This window comes from Terrapene carolina, unplaced genomic scaffold, assembly GCF_002925995.2.
Source record: "Terrapene carolina triunguis isolate 2854851 unplaced genomic scaffold, T_m_triunguis-2.0 Scaffold103, whole genome shotgun sequence".
Classification (NCBI taxonomy): Eukaryota; Metazoa; Chordata; order Testudines; family Emydidae; genus Terrapene; species Terrapene triunguis.
The window spans coordinates 4,930,225-4,945,833 of record NW_020664454.1 but is presented as its reverse complement, the minus strand read 5'-3'; the positions used below and the strand labels follow the sequence as shown (position 1 = coordinate 4,945,833).

The 15,609-nt window shown below is 38.8% G+C and overlaps 1 protein-coding gene across 2 annotated transcripts in view; it reads left to right on the top strand.

Annotated features, from left to right (window-relative positions):
* Window positions 1–15,609, top strand: part of LOC113405124 (oxysterol-binding protein-related protein 9) — a 114,690-nt gene that overhangs the window by 98,167 nt on the left and 914 nt on the right. For both annotated transcript variants that reach the window (XM_026651801.1, XM_026651800.1), the window contains 14 exons: window positions 379–472; window positions 1,261–1,365; window positions 6,400–6,559; window positions 7,521–7,633; window positions 8,014–8,132; window positions 9,588–9,673; window positions 9,945–10,119; window positions 11,311–11,395; window positions 11,682–11,792; window positions 12,228–12,291; window positions 12,394–12,534; window positions 14,381–14,459; window positions 14,966–15,057; window positions 15,418–15,553. In XM_026651801.1, the coding sequence (XP_026507586.1) occupies window positions 379–472; window positions 1,261–1,365; window positions 6,400–6,559; window positions 7,521–7,633; window positions 8,014–8,132; window positions 9,588–9,673; window positions 9,945–10,119; window positions 11,311–11,395; window positions 11,682–11,792; window positions 12,228–12,291; window positions 12,394–12,534; window positions 14,381–14,459; window positions 14,966–15,057; window positions 15,418–15,553 (1,560 nt within the window). The remainder of the gene's footprint in view (window positions 1–378; window positions 473–1,260; window positions 1,366–6,399; window positions 6,560–7,520; window positions 7,634–8,013; window positions 8,133–9,587; window positions 9,674–9,944; window positions 10,120–11,310; window positions 11,396–11,681; window positions 11,793–12,227; window positions 12,292–12,393; window positions 12,535–14,380; window positions 14,460–14,965; window positions 15,058–15,417; window positions 15,554–15,609) is intronic.

The following is a 15,609-nucleotide window of genomic DNA, read 5'->3' as shown; positions in this document are numbered from 1 at the left end:
GGACAATGTTTTGTTTTCTAAATGATAGTTTACATATCTGATGGTCTTGCTGAAAAATTAGGCTCACTTCCTCCTCTGTGCACACAATGGCCATTAATGGGAGTTGCAGGGAATTGTAGAAACTGAAGCTGGGAAACTAGACTTCTTTACAGGAGAATTCAGGTTTACATCAAGTTGAGTTTAGTATATTTTAATTAAGTATTCTTTATAAAAAGTATTAACACTTGCAAAATAATTCATGTCTTCAACTGTTAATTTGTATGTCAAGTCTCTCTCAGGACTTCGCTGTCTTGCATTCAGGCATCTTCATACATGGAACACATTTTAGTGTATATATTAAAAAAAAAAAAAAAGCTTTAATTTATTTCTTTTTTTCAGAGTACTATTAACCCTGTTGATGCAGTATATCAGCCTAGTCCTTTGGAACCTACAGTGATCACTACAATGCCCACCCAGACTGTCTTACCTCCAGGTACAGTACACAGACAGATGGTTCAGTAAAAATATTCATGTGGTTTTTACATTTAGCTGGTTTAAGCTACTGTCTTGTTCTTTGTAGCATATTTGCTATGAATGAATGAAAACTGTATACAATTGCAAAAAGGATGAGGGCTTATTTTTTAATGGGTTCTATCATCTGCATACATCTTCAGGCTTGTGAACTGGGTTATGTAGTCCATGTAACTATGGCACTTTAAGTACTCCTGTTCTTTTTATGGCACTTTATGACTCTTTAATAAAAATGAATATTTTTGGTTGTCTTTTTCACTGATCTTTATCTTTGGCTTTGTTCATTTCAGTTCCAAAAAAAAAATCTTTTTTGACTATACATCTCAATTTTTTAAAAGTTTGCAGGGAACGCTTTGCTATCGATTAGAGAGTTAACTTCCTTCTGTATATTCCTTTCTTCTTTACTCCTTTTCCCTATGGCAGTCCCCTTACTATGTCCCCTATGTGGATACATTGTATTGCAGGAACAATATAATATGAAAATATATAAACCAGAAATTATAAAGGGGTTTTTTTTTTGGCTGGGGGGGAGTAAGACTTTCTAACCAGCTTCATGGATTGATAAATAGGAAAGATGAATAGCAAAGAAGGAAATAATCATATATTTCTCTTTTGAAGAATGGCAACAATTGTCTATATCATGGCTATCAAAGGTATTGTAAAACTACTAGGGGTTTCCTTCCGTACCAAAGCAGGGATCTGTTGCTTATATGTGTTTGTTTTCTTTTTATATATTGAAATACCTTCTAGAGCCTGCTCAGTTGTTGAAATCAGAGCAGCGACCTTCGTCCTTGGCAGTTGGGCCTGTAGTAACATCACTAGGAAACCATCAGATTCCAACACCAAATAGTACAGGTATAGTTCTGTGTGACTATCTTTCATGTTAAAGTATTCATTTTTTTTAAATGTAAACTGAATTTTGTAGAATTTATATTTGATGTCGTCTTTAGATAGAAAGTTACATTGTATAATGTAAGTATAAAAGAAAAGCCATTTCTAGCTACATTTTCCCTTATCTTGAACTTTCACCTTAGCTACCATTTTAATGCTGCTGATATTCAGTTGGACATAATTTTTTTAAATTACCTGTGCTAGTCCTACCCAAGTAAACTTCTAGGATTATTTAAACTAAATTTATCTTAAGTGTGTCACTTAAGCAAGAGACGCCCATTCAGCACATGACCATAGACTATATTTGCTCCTAATACCATACTTTATAATGAACTCACATCCCATATCTCCTGCACATGCAGATCTGTCTATCTCTGTAGTGATTGCCTGGCTGTCACTTACCTTGACTCTACTGAAATCCTCAACCACGCTTTCATCTCCCTTCCTTCCTTTTCTCTGGCCTCTAAAGTTCTCTTTCCCCTACCCCCCAATTTTAACATTTCTGTAATCCTACTGCCCTGGCTACCTTTTCACATATATAAAGGATTATGTTTAAATTGCTCCATGAGATCAACATTCATTTCAGGATGTGTTTAAAATCAATTTTGCTCCACTCTATTTGAGGAACCGTACCTCTACATACTCCCTTCCTTTGCTTATCTCTATCCCTTCCACATTCTTGCTACTGTTGGTATGAGATTTTTGCTGTTTCAGCCATCAGAGACAGCCCCTCTGTCTTTAAGCCTCATGGACTCCTCCATCATCTCCTCTTATGTCGGAGGACAGCAAATAGGGCTTGTACCTTTTTAAATAATAGCGAGGTATTAACTGTGTAATTGTTTAATCTTGTAAACTATTTGAGATAATGTATATAAAATATAAATTTGCAAAATTAAAGTGTTAATAATATGAAAGATATCTAAATCAAATTAATATTTTTTGAAATGTACAAGGTTTTTCTTGAGCATTGTAGCTTTCTAGCTGCTAAAATTTAACATTCATAATTATCAAAATGCTGGAGTTGTAACTATTTAAGTTGTCCTTTACAATTTTTAATTCTTTATTAAACAGAGCTTGAGAATTCATATTTTCTCTATTTTCATAACCATTACAGTACTAATGGCCCAGCACTACAATATTTGAAAGAACTTTAACAGTGAGCATTAGTTTATATCTTAAATATATAGGTTTTTTTTACAAATACAATGATATAATTTTGCCTCAAACATAGCTTTGGAGTGTCTCATTTACTACTGTTGTTGTTTGCCTGGTCTTCAGATTAGTGAAGTGTGATCTAGTTGTTTTGCACTCAGAACCTAACTTGCCTTTTGGTTAGGACTGCTTCTGTATTGGGCATCTGACCCCTTCCTGTACAAAACATATCAACTCTGAATTACTAGACTGAGACTTAAGACATTCATCTAGCATATTAGAGAGACAGGAAAATGTGGTGCATCTGTGGTAGTCAAAAAATAGTTTTCAGACCAGTAGTGTATTTCTGTTCAGTAAATAGTGCTGCCTTAATTAACAGTTGTGCTTCATTACTTTATTTTAGACCTTCGATGTAACGGAATCTCTAGAATTTTGCAGCACTGATATTGTGAGCCCAAGAACCTAAAACCATCTATTCTGTGTGTTTGAAGGATTGAAGGCAGGGTCAGAACCACAGTCAACTAGCACTTAAAAATACAGCCTAATTCACATTTATAATATCAACAATGCCAACAGCTGGCCATAAGGGTTTTTAAAAATTGCACTAGTGTTCACTTTTTAGTTCAAAAAAGGAATTATGGTCTTGTAGGAATGCCCAATTAGGCTTTTAAATTTGGGGTGGTGGTATGTGGTTAGGTGAATTTCCATGCTATCACTGACTTCATGGGGAAATGGAACTTTTTTATTTTTAGAGGTTTAAAAGCTGACTAATATTCAGTCCTCTTCCCCCCCCCACCTCCTCTTTTCCCTCTGTTGTCCCCCTTATACTTCTCCCTTTTGTCTCTAATATGATCCCCCAAAATGGGAAGAACATAGGAATTGCCTTGTTGGATCAGACATGAGGCCTGTCTAGTCTAGACTCTTAATAGTGGGCAGCACCATTTGCTTCAGAGGAAGGTATTAGAACCCAGCAGTACGCAGATCTATCCCCCACATTAGGTCTCAGCCTGATCCCCAATAGAGAGAGGCTTAAACACTGAAGTACGAGGTTTGATATCCCCCCTTCACAAACTTTTTGTTGTGGTGAATTACTCTTCATCAATACAAATATACAATTTCTATTTTAATCTTTAAATTCTTGGCCTCAGATACTTAATGTGGCAGTGAGTTCCACAATTTTGTGTTATATAAAAAGTATTTTTATTGGTTTTGAATTTTCCGCCTTTTTAATTTAATTGAATGCCCCTTGTTATGAGACAAAGGGAACAAAGTTAGGTATCTACCTTCTATAAACTCTTATGTCCCCTCTTAGTCATCTCTTTTATAATGTAAACAATCCCAATCTTTTCAATCTTACTTCATATGAGAGTTTTTCCAGGCCCTTGATCATTCTCGTTGCCATTTTCTGAAATCCCTTTACTTTTGCAATATCCTTTTTCAGATGAAATAGTATTTCAGATGAGGCTGAACTGTTGAAGTATATTATAATATTCTCTGTATTATTCATGATTTCATTCCTTATGCAAGCTCTAATGTACTGTTGCTTTTTTGACCACAACTATGCATTGGGTAGCGGTCTTTACTGAGCTATCTACACTGACTCTTGGGTCCTCTTCTTGATATGATAGATTTACCTGATTAATTTAGAACCTTCTAAGGTGTACAAGTAGTTTTAAATTTTTCCCTCCAGTGTGTATTGCTTTCATTTGTTGACGCTGAATTTCATTTGTCATTGTGTTGCCCATTCACTCTGGGTCTTGAAGTTCCTCACAGTCTTCATTGGTCCTGACTACTCAGAGTAACTGTCATCTGCAAATGTTGCTTTCTCACTACTCGCCTCTCTCCCCAGCTCATTCATAAATACATTAAACAGCCCTGGACTGACAACAGAACCTTGAGGCAACTGATGTAACATTTTGCCCTGGTCAGAATTGACTATTTAATCCTTCTTTTTTTCTATCTTCTAGCCAGTTTTTGATCCATGAGAATATGCTGCCTTTTACCCCATGACTACTTACCTTCCTTAGTAGCCTGTTTGTGAGATAAAGGTCAAAGGTTTTTGAGAAGTCTTAAATAAATTATATGATCTCGTTCTCTTTTATCCACTACTTTACTTTACTGAGATGTTCCAAAAGTTTTAAGAAATTAGTGAGACACTATTTTCATGCTGGTTAGACTCTGTTATGATCTTCCAGGTGTACAATTAATGAAAAGTCTATAGCTGTGTCCTTCCCTCACTGTAATGCAAAATAAATTTACACACTTATCTGAGGTTCCTTCCCCTGCATCATGGGATTAAGTGGAGTGCGATGGAGACTCAAACAGGTCTCGGCTTCCAGCATATCTGGACCCCTTTGCCCCATGTCCCCGTCCTCTTCCTCCTCCAGCACCTCCTCACTGTTCATGGCAGGATTCTGTGACTCGGGCTCCTCAGTGGTGTGTGAGGTGGGGGTGGGGTCTCCAGCAAGTTTGGCATACAGATCTTTGTACAAGTGGGAGATCTGCAGCTCAGCACTGGGTCAGTTGTTGGCCTCCCTGGCCTTCTGATATGCCTGTGACAGTTCTTTTACTTTCATGTGTTACTGCTGCTGATCCCCTTCTGCATCCCCTGTGCAATCTCCTCAGAGATGTCCATGTTTCTACAACTGGTCCATAGCTGTGCTTGCACAGTCTCTTCTCCCCACAGGCCCAGGAGATCCAATATCTCTCGTCTACTCTAAGCCAGAGCATGTCTGGAGCGTGTAGCCAGCACGTTCAGCTAGGCAGTTGCACGTGACGGAGAGCTGCCTAGGTGGCTTGCCCAGGTGGACAGTCAGGAAAAGGCATTTCAAAAATTTGCAAGGTTTTAAAGAGGGGACTGGGGGCTTCTGTTCTCCATGACCTCTGGACAGTGGAGTTCACAATTGTGACCAGAGCTGTCAGTGTCTGGCATTGTGGGACAGCTTCTCGAGGACTGCTAGGGTTGTCACAGGTAATGCAGTGTGTACATTCGCGCTTAGGAAGTGGTGCTCTTGTGTTGGTTTAACGGAGGGCTTACATCCGGGGAGACTAATTTAAGTGTCAACACACAACTAGGTCAACACAAGGGGACTTACATTGACCTAATTTTGTAATGTAGACCAGGCCCAAGATTCTAGGATTGTAACAATAGAAGTGACTAGACAATTGCCTCCACCCACTGCAAAGAAAGTATTTCCATCCTAACTCTGTGTCATCAACTGCCTGTGACAGTGTTTTTTGTTACTTTGAATTTTATAATAAAATTGCAGATCTGATCATTTTTGGTAACCTAGAAACATTTTAAGAACAGAAGGCTAGGTAGCCCCTACATATGTGGCTATTTTTACGTTGGCTGTTCTTTGTCTCGGCAAGCATCTGTTTTCTTATCTTTTATTAGGAATGTCATTGCCTAAAGTTGGGCTCCCAAATCCATATTTAGGCTCCTAAATAAATGTGACCTGATTTTTTTAAAAGATGTTGAGCACCTGCATTTCCCATAAACTTCACTGAGATTTCTTTAGGGAGCTGAATGTTGTTACCACCTCTGACAAGTAGGCCTCGTTTATTTAGGAGGCTACCCATTCTAACTTAAGGCACACAGTTTTGGAAAATTTTGGCCTTGTACTCTACCTCATTAGTCATTCCTGGTAACGTATTTTGTATTATCTGTTGTGTGAAATTACATGTGTACCTGACTGATACTGATTCTTAATTTTATAGATTCTCCTAGTTTCTAAACTCTGCTAATGTCTTAATCAACTTGATTAATCCAGTTAGTAGATTAGAAATGGCTGGTTTAAAAATCAATAAAGCTTTTTCAAAGCTCAGATTTCTTTAATTTCATAGGAAGTGGGCAGTCGGCACCCAGCAGCAGTTTAACCTCTCCGAGCCACGTCAATCTGTCTCCAAATACAGTTCCAGATTTTTCTTACTCCAGCAGTGAAGATGAGTTCTATGATGCTGATGAATTCTATCAGAACAGTTCTTCCCCAAAGCGATGCATTGAGTAAGTAGTGAAAGAACACAGAGCCTTATTGAACAGAGTTTCTAGAAGTGTAAGAAGCTATCTGTGTGGGTGTTTGGGAGTAATCCTGAAACCCTGGATGTGTTTCCTAATAATGGGTTCATGGTGTGTTTAGGTTTGGCAAGCTGGTCAGTGGACTAGTCAATTGATTGACTATTATTTGATCACTGACAAATGTTCCAGCAAGAATGCCCTGCCCTGATGTAGCCTGTGGCTTGCCTTCTTTCATGTTTTAGAAGTTAATTTGATTGTCTTTTGCATTTTTCTGAGTTAAAAGAACTCAGTTAAGTTTTTTTTTTTTTTCATTAGGTATGAGTATTTAAGGCTAAGTCTATTGGAGACCATAAGGTCTTACTCTTTTTTGTTACTGTTCTAATAAATTAATGCTTTAAAATATTTGACCATTTTTTACATTTGACCAATATTTGACTTGTTAATTGACAAGTTATTTTTGGACTGGTTAAATGCCCAACCTGAGGTGTATTGCAGCAATTGGTAGATAACCAATGTCCTTCCTTTCTTAACACCTCCATCTTTTTTAAAAAATTTTAATAATTTCTGTTTCCATTTACTCTTGCCATTTGGGGAATTTTGAGAGTAAACTAACTTTTTTTTTAATTATTGCTATTCACCTTTGAGAAATAATAAATGTATTTGAAACTATCCCTTTTGTGTGTGCATTTAGAATTTTTGTATGGGTTTCATTCTGAGTCCCACTTGGGAGATTTTACCCAATCAGTAGGCCACATTCTGATTGAAGTATTATATTATGTGAAGCTGCATATATCATTCTAGCTTCTGAATATTCCAGTGTCTTGCAATTTCTCCATAAATGCACTTCTCGAGTAATCAGCCCCCATGTAAATGTTTAATTTAGTTAAATCCTAATATTTTGCCCTGAAATAAATGCTCTGAATCATGAGAACTTGATTCCTTTCTGTAGCTCCTCAGGATCTGCAGCAGTCCTGACTCGCAGCAGCACAGGAAGTAGTTTGAAACGCCCAGACACCACAGAATCCCTTAATTCTTCCATGTCTAATGGGACAAATGATGCTGGTAAGAGAATTGCATTACCTCTTTTCTTCAGTATGAATCCAGGTATATTTATTGTAGTGCTTAATAAAAAGTTTCTAATAGCTTGTTTTTGCAAAAAAGAGGGTTCAGTCTCTGTCATAATCTTAAGAGTAGGTGAATGTTTCAGCACTTGTGAAAGTTTCTTTTTATTTATATGGTTAAATCCTAAAATATTTTTTGTGATCTCTGTATTTTTCAACAAGGCTTTATTCAATGAAACAATAAAGAAAATTCATCTGTATGTTAAATAAAATATGTGCTCTATTAGGATTTATTAATGTAAGTTCTATTTTGAATATTGTATTTTTTTGGGGGGGGGATATTTTAAGAAACATAATGAGCAGAGTGGACTTCTTTTTTAGATCTCTTTGATCCTCTTGATGATAGAGATGATGATGGTGAAGGAGAGTCAGTGGAAGAACATAAGAGTGTTATTATGCATCTTTTATCACAGGTTAGACTAGGAATGGATCTAACAAAGGTAAGACTCAAAGGCAGTACTTCATGAAAAATCTGAATGCTGTGTAAATGGAATATTGCTACAATATTGTGTTGAGTGAGGCTTTTAATGAATGAGGGTGTTTATTAGGATATTACACTTCTGATACTATTGCAACTATATTTGTTGTTCTGATAAGTTTTAACTGTTTCAGCCTCCCTATAGATTACTCTTTTTGTGCTATTCCTTTAGTGGATCTGTCTCAATGTAGAGGTGGGAAAGTGGATAAGTTTAATGCTGACAACACTAATTGAATGACTAAATCCCAGGAGCTGGGGAAGCAATTTACCAGCAAAAGTGATCATTTGCTCATTCTGATCCCCTAGATCATTTGTGATCCCCTAAACTACCCATGGACTTGGGATAAGAGAAGGAAGATCTGTAGAGGCAGTACCTTTCCTCCTGCCTCCTCTTGTCCTCATACCCCAAAGCAGAGATGCACAAGATCAAGGTGTCCTTGTCAAATTAACAAGTGTTTGATCAGTTTCACCACTGCTGTTCAGTTTTAGGCAGCTGTGAAACTGACAAGAACTATGTCCAGAACTTTTTCAGTCTGTGGCATCATGGCAGCCTGCCAGGAGGACTGCTGAGGACCTGGGTAGCTCTGAGTCCTCAGTAGCTCACAAGACCTGGGAGAGCTGGCTTCCAGGCGCCCTGGCTCCCTGACAGTGTGCCAGGAAGTCAAGATCCTCAACAGCTTGCCTGCCTGGCTGAAGGGGAGTCTGGGAGAACTGGCTGCAAAGTTGTGAGGCTCCTATCTTAGTAAGCAGCTGAGGTGCCAGTGGACAAACTGGCAGGAAATCAGGCAGTTTTCGGATAGAAACCTGCCTGAGTTCTGTTGGAAATTCCTTTAGAATCTGTTTCTGTGAAAGGATTTGATTTCAGTGAATCAGCAAATTCTGACAAACTTTTCAATTGAATTTTTCCAGCCAACTCTACGTAACACCAAATGTGTGGCTAGATGCTTAAATAATCCATGATTTCCTGTCTCACAAATCACAGCACGGGAGTGGAGTAGAGAAGCAGTTTATCCTCAAATGCTTTTGTTAATATGGCCGTAGTTTCATGGCACAGATTTGAGCTTCACAGTATGTTTTTGGATCATATATTTAAATTTTTGTAGAGGCCGTATGATAAATTTATGCAATTACCCTTTAAATGTGAACTGTCTGCATATATGTAAGATAGTGTTGTTAACAACAATCTCAATTTACTAGTGATATATAGAGGTCTGTTTTGCTTTTATTTCTTTTTCTACATAACTTTAGTTACCTTTATTGCTCAGTAAGTAATTAATGTTGGTTCATCTTTAATTCCCTTCTCTAGTTCCCTGAACCTGATGGGTTTTTAGCAATATGTCAATACTGTGGAGTTGGCGTTCTCTAGATACTAAAATACTAGCGTTCTAAGAGTTTTGAGGTATTGTTCTTTCTTCAGGTGGTTCTCCCAACTTTTATTCTGGAAAGAAGATCACTTTTGGAAATGTATGCTGACTTTTTTGCACATCCGGACTTATTTGTGAGGTATTTGATTTAAGTACAGTATTAATCAGTTCTGATATTGCCTTGTGCAGTTTCAAGAGTATATGCTTACTGTTTTGAAGACTGTTTGATCTTTATCCAAACTATGAAAAGTGCATCTATATACCATCTAATCTGCCTTTCGTTTTTCAAAAAGCTCTTCTCAATCTGAGTTTAAATTAAAAAACACTGGAGTGTTAATTTTATGTTTTACTCTTTCAAACAGCAGTGGCTTACTTTAGTGTTTAGTAATGATACTTTTTCCCTCCTCTAGTATTAGTGACCAAAAGGATCCAAAGGACCGAATGGTTCAAGTGGTTAGATGGTACCTCTCAGCTTTTCATGCGGGAAGGAAAGGATCTGTTGCTAAAAAGCCTTACAATCCCATTTTGGGCGAGATTTTCCGGTGTCATTGGATATTGCCAAATGCTGAAAATGAAGATAATATGGTTAGTTTTGTGGTGGTGGTGTTTACTGCTTAAAATGTGTGCTAATAATTCCTCTAATCTCTGAGTAGAATGGCATGGGGTTTGTACCGGGGGCAAACCATGTAAAATATTGTGATTCTTTTCCTAATGGAAGTTTCCCCACCCTCCTTTTTAGGGCAGACTTCTCAATTTTGTGTTATTTTACAAACAATTTGTAATTTCAGTAGTTAATTTCTTAAGAATCCTTTGACATGCAGAAAGTATTCTGTGTTAATTCCGTCCAGTCCCAAGGATACATTCCTTGGTCTTAAGAACTGCAGATTTAGTCATTTTTCTAGTCACTTGCAGTCTAGATCAGCAGCCTTAACAGGGTTTCCTCTTTACCACTTGGAGCCAGACCTTTGACCCTAAACTGGATTCATTTTCCTCTTAGAAATCTTACTTATGATTTTGAAGGCTAGAGCATTTCATATTTTAAAATCTTTCCAAAGATCTAGATCCTGAGATTAAATGACAGGGAAAGAGATGGGCAGAAATCCAATTCTGCAACTCTTTCTTCCTCCTGCAGAGTGCTCAGACATGGCTGTCAGATAAAGGCCACGAACTGCAGCACTCCTCTGGTCACAAACAGAAAGACCAGCTCTGTTGTCCAGTCAGTCTGGGCAAGCTGGGGAAGCGCAGCCTGAAGCATTCTGATGTGTCAGCTGTGTGCATGTACCAAAGGCAGCAAGACACCCTTCTGCTGCTAGAGGAAAGGCTGCAGCAGTTTAAAATGCAGCATCTCTGGTTCCATGAGTGCCAGCTTCTCAGATCCTCCTAGCTCACCCAGACTTCCCCAGCCTGGAAGGTATAAAATGTATCATAGGGGGTTTAGATAGCAAGGTGTGAACTCAGAAGTCATCTATCCTAGATATTTGTGAGCCATCACTGTAATCCCTGAGCACCTTCCAAACACTATATATGTATCTATAATCAAATTGATTCTGGAAATTGGGATGTTCGCCAAAAGGCCCAGCATCAGTGGGTTCATATCTTTCCTCTTCAAACCAGCAAACCGACAACTATATTGAAGCTGCACCATGTTAAGATTCTAAAATTGTGTTAAGTGATGGATAGTTCTCATTAGAAGCTACTTCAATGGACCATGTCTCAGATATTTTTGAAAACTGTATGTACCATGTCAAATGAAGGCAACTCTTAACTTGTTTGCAGGAGCCTGTTTCAGAGGGACCAATTCCTTGGGTTACCAAAAACAGTGTGACGTTTGTAGCAGAGCAGGTCTCTCACCACCCTCCAAGTAAGTTGCTATCCCACTGGAGTTTTATACTATTGGACAGGAACTGATTAACAGTGAAGTGAGTTTTTAAGGTTTGACCTTGAATTAACATTTTCTGTTTAGCAATGAATTTTCAATCTGAAATTTTTCTCTCCTTAGACCATTTTTCTGGGAAGTAAATTGCAGTCTCGCTCTTCCTCTTCACCCCTTTCACCTCCCCTGCAATATCTTGTAATTTATTTGAATGTAAAAATTCCTTCTAATTATTGTAAATGTCTTGTTGTGTTCTTACTTTTTTTTTCTTAAGTTTCAGCGTTTTATGCCGAGTGTTTTAGCAAGAGAATACAATTCAATGCTCACATCTGGACCAAGTCAAAATTCTTGGGGATGTCTATTGGTGTTCATAATATAGGGCAAGGTAAGTGTGTGTATGTAGTTTAAAAGGTAAACTCTTGAGCTAACAGTTTCTTAATGCTCAATTTTCATTGTGTAGAAAAAGCAATTTCTACAAACTTCTTGCAATGTATTACTCATTCTCAATAAAATTACCGATGACTTGACCGAGTAGCTGCTTAAGCAGTCTTGTCAGTGGCTTGAGACCCAGGATCCATTTCCAATGCATCACGGACTCAGCTTGTCCCTGAGTGAGCCACTTTTTCAGAGGTGCTGAATGTCCACACCTCCCATTGACAGCAGTAGGAATTACCGGTGCTCGGCTCCTCTGAAAATCAGGCCTTTATCCTCTTTATTTTTGTAATACTTAGTTTGTCAAGTGCTTTGAGATTTCTATATGAAATGTCCTCTACAAGTGCTGCTGATTATTAGTACAGTGGTAATTTTTTCTTTCTGACAGGTTGTGTGACATGCCTAGATTATGATGAGCACTATATTTTGACTTTCCCCAATGGTTATGGAAGGCAAGTAAATGCTATACCTCTTTGTCTTTAAAAATGTTTGAGATGGCAATGAGCACCTGTTTCTTTTAAGTTTTTGAAAAGTGCAATTGTTTATCATTGCAGATCTATTCTCACAGTGCCATGGATAGAACTGGGTGGAGAATGCAGTATTAGTTGCTCAAAAACAGGCTACAATGCTAACATCGTCTTCCACACAAAACCTTTCTATGGAGGAAAGAAGCATAGAGTTACAGCTGAAATTTTGTAAGCTTTTTTTTCTCTTTCAGTCTTGCTCCATTTGTGTAAATGCTCACAATCGTTTTTTCATAGAAAGAGTAATTTAGAGGGCTGTACTCAATATCTCCAACTATAGTAAAAGATTGTATCCAGGTCACTGTTCCCAGTTGTGGGCCACCAGATTAGTCTGGGCATATCAAGTCAGATGATGTGCATTAGGATGTAAGGAAAGCTGCTTGAACCTGGATCTATCATGCCCTACTGCAAAAATGTTCCTGACTCCTTTTGCAGGAATAGACGGATCCTGCCCATATACCAAAATAGTTAATTATATTTTACATACCTAGCAGCAAAACCTTTATTATAGAAACGATTATGCTTTAGTTCCACTCCTAAAAGATCTTTTCTATAATGTTGCTGGCGTAGAATAGCGTCTCCGTTTCACCCTGGGCCTCTGTGCAGGGAGTCTAATAAAACATTGATTTGTAGTTAAATTCAAGCTGCTTGTGGTTACAGACTGTCTGTGCACATGATCAGGTCACTAATACTTTCATTTTTCCTTCCCCTATTTATCATACGCACTTGTTGCATCATCTTAAATTAGATTGTAAACTCTTCAATACAGGCATTCTTTTACTTAGTGTTAAATCAGCACCTAGCACAGTGGTGGGCAAACTTTTTGGCCCAAGGGCCACATCTAGGTATGGAAATTATATGGCGGGGTTGGGGTGGGGCCAGAAATGAGTTCAGGGTGTGGGAGGGGGCTCCGGACTGGGGGGGTGCAGGCTCTAGCTGGGGGTGCGGGCTCTGGGATGGGGGTGCAGGAGGGTGCTCTGGGCAGGGACCGAGGGGCTCAGAGGGATCAGGGCTAGGGCAGGGGGTTGGGGTGCAGGAGGGGGTCAGGGGTGCAGGCTCTGGGTGGCGCTTACCTCAAGCAGCTCCTGGAAGCAGCAGCATGTCCCCCCTGTGGCTCCTACGCATAGAGGCAGCCAGGCGGCTCTGTGTGCTGCCCCGTCGGCAGGCGCAGCTCCCATTGGCCGTGGTTCCTGGCCAACGGGAGCTGTGGGGCCAGCAGTTGGGGCGGGGGTAGCATGTGGAGCCCCCTGGCTGACTCTAAGCGTAGGAGCTGGAGGGGGGACATGCCGCTCGAGGGCCAGATTAAAATGTCTGAAGGGCTGGATGTGGCCCCTGGGCTGTTTGCCCACCCCTGACCTAGCATCATGGGGGCCTCAATCCTGACTGGGGACTTTACTGTAATACAAATAATTAAGGGGGCAGAGGGAGGCTGACAAAGGGCTGTACATTAAATTGCTAGTTTGACTGTTTATGGCAACGTGTATATTAATGCATCCTATTCTCTTAGCTGTACTTTCAGGCTGTCTGGGGTTTCATATGGTAGGCCTAAAAGCGTTAGACAACCGAATCTCATTGCATTTCAGTGGGATTTGGACACATTCACTCAATCTTCAGCCTCTGAAAATCCTGCCCTGTGTTACTAGTTTTCCACAAACTTTTTGTTTTAGCTTTGTGAATTGAATTTAGTAATGTAGGGCTTGTCTAGATTAGGGTAATGTGCAGTGGAGTAGAGACACTGCTCCGGATCAAAACCTGTTTTACACTGGCTCAGCCGATCTAAGAGTTTGCACCAATGCAGTTACACCCAAAAAAAATCACTTCTCTCCCATTTTTTCCCATTTGTAAAATGGAGATAATACTGTACTTCTCCCATCTCTATTGACACTTTCTATTCTTTACTTCAAGCACTGCCTTACTATTTATATGTATGGTACCTAGGACAAGAAGGACCTGATCCTGAGAGGGGGGTTTGTAGTGCAATAATGAACTTAACTATTTTACTTTTTCTTTCATTTAGTTCTCCTAATGACAAGAAATCCTTCTGCTCAATTGAAGGGGAATGGAATGGTGTCATGTATGCAAAATATGCAACAGGGGTAAAGCAACTTGTCTTGTTTTTACTCTATCAGAAACAGTGTTCAGATATTTGTGTTGCTGGCAAATCAGAATATGCCATTGCATTTTGTATGTATTTCTGGATGGAAAATACTGACTTTGTATGCTAAGGGACTACTGTAAAAGTTTCACTCCTGCTTTTTGTAAATGATGGCTTTAGGTCAAAACTAAGAATCTGGCAAAGGAAGAGTGGAGCACCTGAAACTCCTTTACATCAATAGTTGAGATGTTAAAAGCACAGGGCGAATGCTCCGGTGAAGCTGCCTGACAGTTCATAGGTGTTGAATAATTTTTTTCACACTGGATTAAAATTGCTCTGAGGGTAGCTGAACCCTGTAGGCTTTTGCTACAGAAATCTATGAGAAAAACTTAAAGCAAGAAACAGATCTTTGTCTGGCCTCTGCCAGGAAACGTAGTGTATGAACAAAGCGTGGCCTAAACTTTAATTTTTTCACACATTAACAGCAGAATAACTTTCTCTCTTTAGGAGAGTGTAGTCTTTATAGATACCAAGAAAATGCCTACAATTAAGAAGAAGGTAAAGAAACTGGAAGACCAAGAGGAATATGAATCCCGCTGGTAAGAGCTTCATTAAAGTGACAGTTGAAAGCTTCTTATCTTGTTCATATGTCTGAGGATTTTTTTTTAGAAATAGAACTTGTTAAAATGGAGTTAAATTTACCCAAACTATACATACTAATCAGCACTGTGGGGCTATAGCTGATACTTTAATTTAGCACCTGAACTGTTTCCCAAATAAGTACAAATGAACCTGAACTTGGACCTCAGAATTCTTTCTTGATTTAGTTGTAGCAACATGTTAAAGGCTTTCCAGATTTATTTACAGTGATAAGATTCAGTAAAAATGTTTCTATAGCCTAGTAACACTGCTTCCTCCCCTAGATCAACATCTGAAAATAATAGCCTCTATTTCTTTAGCCTATGGAAAGATGTAACTTACAACTTAAAAATCAGAGACATTGATGCAGCCACAGATGCAAAGCACAGACTGGAAGAAAGACAAAGAGCTGAAGCTAGAGCCAGAAAGGAGAAAGAGACATCATGGGAAACAAGGGTGAGCTTTTATTCAGATAATGTAAATCTGAAAGGCTTTTATCCTTTAAACTGAAG